Here is a 4003-nt window from a genome sequence, read left to right as displayed (position 1 = left end):
AGGCAGTGATCAGCTACAGCAAACGCCATGGAGCAGAGGGAGGGAAAGGCCAGGCTGTCTTAGCATGACTTTGGGCCAGTGGAGTGGGAGATTGGAAGCCTGCTAACTGCTCTTTCAAGAGAGGGCACAGAGCGAGCCAACAGTTTCAAGGAGTTCTGGTGTCCACGCAACCAGAAAATGTCGGTGTCACTAGGAGAGATAAGGAGGCCAGGCTGGTCTGCTGCTGTGTGCTGGAAGGAATGATTCACGAGCCGGGAGAAAGTAGGATCCGGAAAAAAGAGGAAGCAATTGCTAGAATTATGTCCTCTCATGGGAATAAGCAGATAGATTCAAGTGCATCAGGGGAGAAGCGGTCCATCGCCAAGGCACAGGCACCTCATCCAGCGCAAGCAAGTACAGACGTGGACAGGCTAGCAGGTGTAGGAGTGGTAGCCTGTGAGAAACCACTTCTGATGGCTTCCCCTTTCTGATGGCTTCCCCTTTTCTGAGTCAAACAGGAAGCAAAGTCAACAGTTGAGAGAGTGAAGTTGGGAGAGCTGAGGCCCTGAAGAAAGGATCGACAAGATACACAGCTCTCTGCCAAGCCAGCACTTACAGACGAATGAGAAAAACAGGTCAGAGTAAGTTAGAGACTCTGTCCAGAGAAACACAGCCAAGAAAAATGCAGGTGCCATCAGAATCTAATCACGTCCGAAGGGCTTTCTCACAGAGATGCGCCATCTATGCAAAGAATTAGCCAAAGCGTGCAGTAAAAATAAAAAAAAATGCTTTTCAGCCCATAGTTTCCATCCCTGCTGTTCAACAATGCTCCTCTAAGCCGCTATTGACCGGGCAGACGCACAGGTAACAAGGATGGGCTTCCCGGAAGACTATTCTGCATACATCAAATTGCCATTTTCCTCCAAGCCTGTCCAAGGCTGCGAGATTAACTTTCTTAAGTGACTGTGTTAAAATTATCTTCTTATCCAAGAATTCACAAGGGCTTCTCCATTTTCTGGAGTGCTGGCAGCACCTGTGAGTAAGCATCGGGCTGCTAAGGTTGGCAGCTGAAGCCCATAAGCTGCTCCGAGGGAGAAAGAAGAGGCTGCCTGCTCTGGTCAAGCGTTACAGAGCCTCAGACGTCCTACAGAGTGTGAACACGAGTCCCAATATTCACTCACATCCAGTCAATTCCAACTCATGGCAACTCCAGAGGACAGACCTAGAACGCCTGTGTAGGTTTCTAAGACTGTCGATCTTCATGGGAATACACAGCCTCCTTTTCCCCACGGACTGCAAACTGCTCACCTTACAGTTAGTTAGCAGCCCAACCTGTAACCTACTAGGAGACCAGGACTCCTGACCTGAGCAATCTGATGGCAGCTAACAAAGCAGCAAACGAGTCAGAATAGGCTCGATGGCAGTGTTGGGGTGTTTGGGGGCTTTTTTGTCCCCCACCCCCATGTCTGCTATGCTAGGTTTAAATGCATTCGATTGGATTTCTAGATCCTATTTTAGCAGCCTCCCCTCCATTTAATTCAGTAAGAATCCAATGCTGTCAAGTTGGTTCCACCCACAGCAACCGTATGCACAACAGATGGTCGTGCCCAGAACTGCACCGCGCGCACAATCACTGTTATACTTGACCCCACTGTTGCAGCCACTGGCATCCATCCATCTCCTTGAGAAGTCGCCGTGTCTTCTTCGCTGACTCTGCCAGATACGAGGAGGCCCTACAGTTTGGGCGCTGGTGCCGCCTAGTAACATGCCCAAAATACCGAAGTACCGAGCCAAAGCTGGTCACCTTCACTGCTAAGGAGCACTCCGCTGGACCTCTTCCGAGACAGAACCGTTCATTCTGGCAGTGCGTGGCGCAATTGATATTCTTCACCACTTTCTTCAACGGCATCATTCCTCTTTCTCATACGCCGTCCGGCTCTCATAGCACAGGAAGTGACCGAGAATACCACACTGCGGGTCAGGAAGACCTTTTCTTCAAAGCGACATTTTTGCTTGTTAACACTTTAAAGCCATCTTCTGTGCATATCTGCTCCACAGAGTAATTAGTTGATATCGTGACTGCTGCGTCCATGGGTACTGATTGCAAAAAGACAGAAAAAGAAGCTGACGACTTCAGTCTTTTCTCTGTGCACCGCAGCGTGGCTCACTGGTCCAGCGGCGAGGTGCGTCCTTTGACTCTGAGGTGTAATCCGTGCTGAAGGCTGTTCTCTTTGACCTTCATCAGTAACTACTTCAAGGCCTCTTCACTTTCAGGGTTATGTCATCTGTGTATGTCATCTGTCATCCAATCTTGATGCTGTGTTCTCCTTTATATAGTCATTTTCTTGGATGGTTTGCTCAGTATATGGATTGAGTAAGTGTGCTGAAAGAATAAAACCCCGACACACACCTTTGCTCACTTTAAACCAGGCAGCATGCCCTTGTTCTGGATGAACAGCTGCCTCTTGGTCTATGTAAGGTTCTGTAACGAGTACAATCAAGCATTCTGAAATTCCCATTCTTCACAGTGTTACCCAGTTTATCACACCGTCTAATCATGCCTTTGCATAGTCAACCAAACAAAAGTCAATGTCTTTTTGGTGTTCTCAGCTTCCAGTTAACCTGACCTCTGCAACATCCGCATTCCACATTCCCTTCTCAATCTAGCTTGAATCTCTGGTAGTTCCCTATCAAGGTCTGGCTGCAACCGTTTAAAACCTTTCCGTAGCAAAATTTTGCGTGTGGTATGAATGATATACTGTTTAATAATCACACTGTTATGTCAGTTTTCTTTGAAATGGGAATAAATATGGATCTGCTCCAGTTGGTTGGCCAGTAGCTTTCTTTCACGTTTCTGGGCATTAATTAGTGTTTCCAGCACTGATTCCATTTGTTAAGACAATTCGATTGGACATCCATCCATTCTTATAGCCTGCTTTGACGCAGCTCGGGTTCTTTCCTCCTCAACACCATCACCTCTTGATCAACAGCTTCCTGAAACTGTTCAACAATGGACAATGGTTTTGGGGACCGTGGCTCTGTGTATTCCTTCCACCTTGAGTATGTTTACCCTCTTAGTTCACATACTTCATTTTAATGAATATAAGAATTGTATCAATGAAGAGACTTTTTGAAAATCTTGATGCCCAGGTCAAGCCCTCCCTCCAATAAATCAGAATCCCTGAGGGTGGGACAAGAGCATCAGAACGCTGTAAGGCTCCCCCTGGACCACCAATCATATCCTCGGGGTCCTTTACACCTTGACCTGTCCTCTCTGCCAGGAATACTGGCCCTGTTTTCCTTCGATGCATTCACCCTTCTGAAGTTTCACCTCCTTTTGATCAAGTTTTTCTGTATCATTCAACACACACTGAACTCCCTGAGTTGGAGCTTTTTGAGCCATTTAATTCATACCTTGCCTTATACAGCGGCATCCTGTCCCCTCCAGACCCTGTTCTAGAGCTCTCTTTCATTACCGTGAGCGTGAGAACATCTCGTCCCCCAGCCTCAGTTCACATCTTTCCCGGTTAAGAAGGCATTCCACATTTCCTTCGTGTCCGAAAGCATTTGGCACAGGCCTACTCACCACAGAGACAACACTCGATAAGCAAACATGTGGGTAAAGCTGGTAAAGCGTACAGTAAGCATGAGAACACAAACCGAAAATGACCCTTGGATTCCGTCAGACTCAACAACAATGCACACCTGTACATCTAGTCTCCATTCAAGGCTGTGGTAACTGGGGAGTCCTGGTGCCAACTCGCTCAGAATCGTTCGGATCTCCTTTCGGTTGTCCAGGTAAAGCTGAAGCAGCAATCTGTTCAGTTCTTCGGAGAATCCCAGAACAAACACAGAGTCCTGGAAGTCCCGTTCAGAAATCTACAAGTGAGTCAAGTTTAACAGAAGATCAAGACTTGACTTTGTCTAGTAAAGGACAGAATACAGTGAACCCTCGCCACTTCGCGCTTCGACTTCCGCGGCTTCACTCTATCGCGGTTTTTGCGTAACAGCACCCACTGCCTAC

At 47.5% G+C, this 4003-nt stretch overlaps 1 protein-coding gene across 1 annotated transcript in view; it reads right to left on the bottom strand.

The window, feature by feature from the left end:
- COMMD2 (COMM domain containing 2) overlaps positions 1-4003 on the bottom strand; it is a gene marked incomplete at its 3' end in the record, with an annotated part of 22769 nt that overhangs the window by 6362 nt on the left and 12404 nt on the right. Inside the window, exon 3 of the mRNA XM_045295005.1 lies at positions 3685-3858. Coding sequence (XP_045150940.1) covers positions 3685-3858 — 174 coding nt within the window. The remainder of the gene's footprint in view (positions 1-3684; positions 3859-4003) is intronic.

This window comes from Echinops telfairi, unplaced genomic scaffold (assembly GCF_000313985.2).
Source record: "Echinops telfairi isolate 266 unplaced genomic scaffold, ASM31398v2 ScPeMD7_4225;HRSCAF=4972, whole genome shotgun sequence".
Lineage (NCBI taxonomy): Eukaryota > Metazoa > Chordata > Mammalia > Afrosoricida > Tenrecidae > Echinops > Echinops telfairi.
The sequence above is the reverse complement of the archived record's forward strand: the minus strand, read 5'-3'. Positions and strand labels throughout refer to the sequence as shown.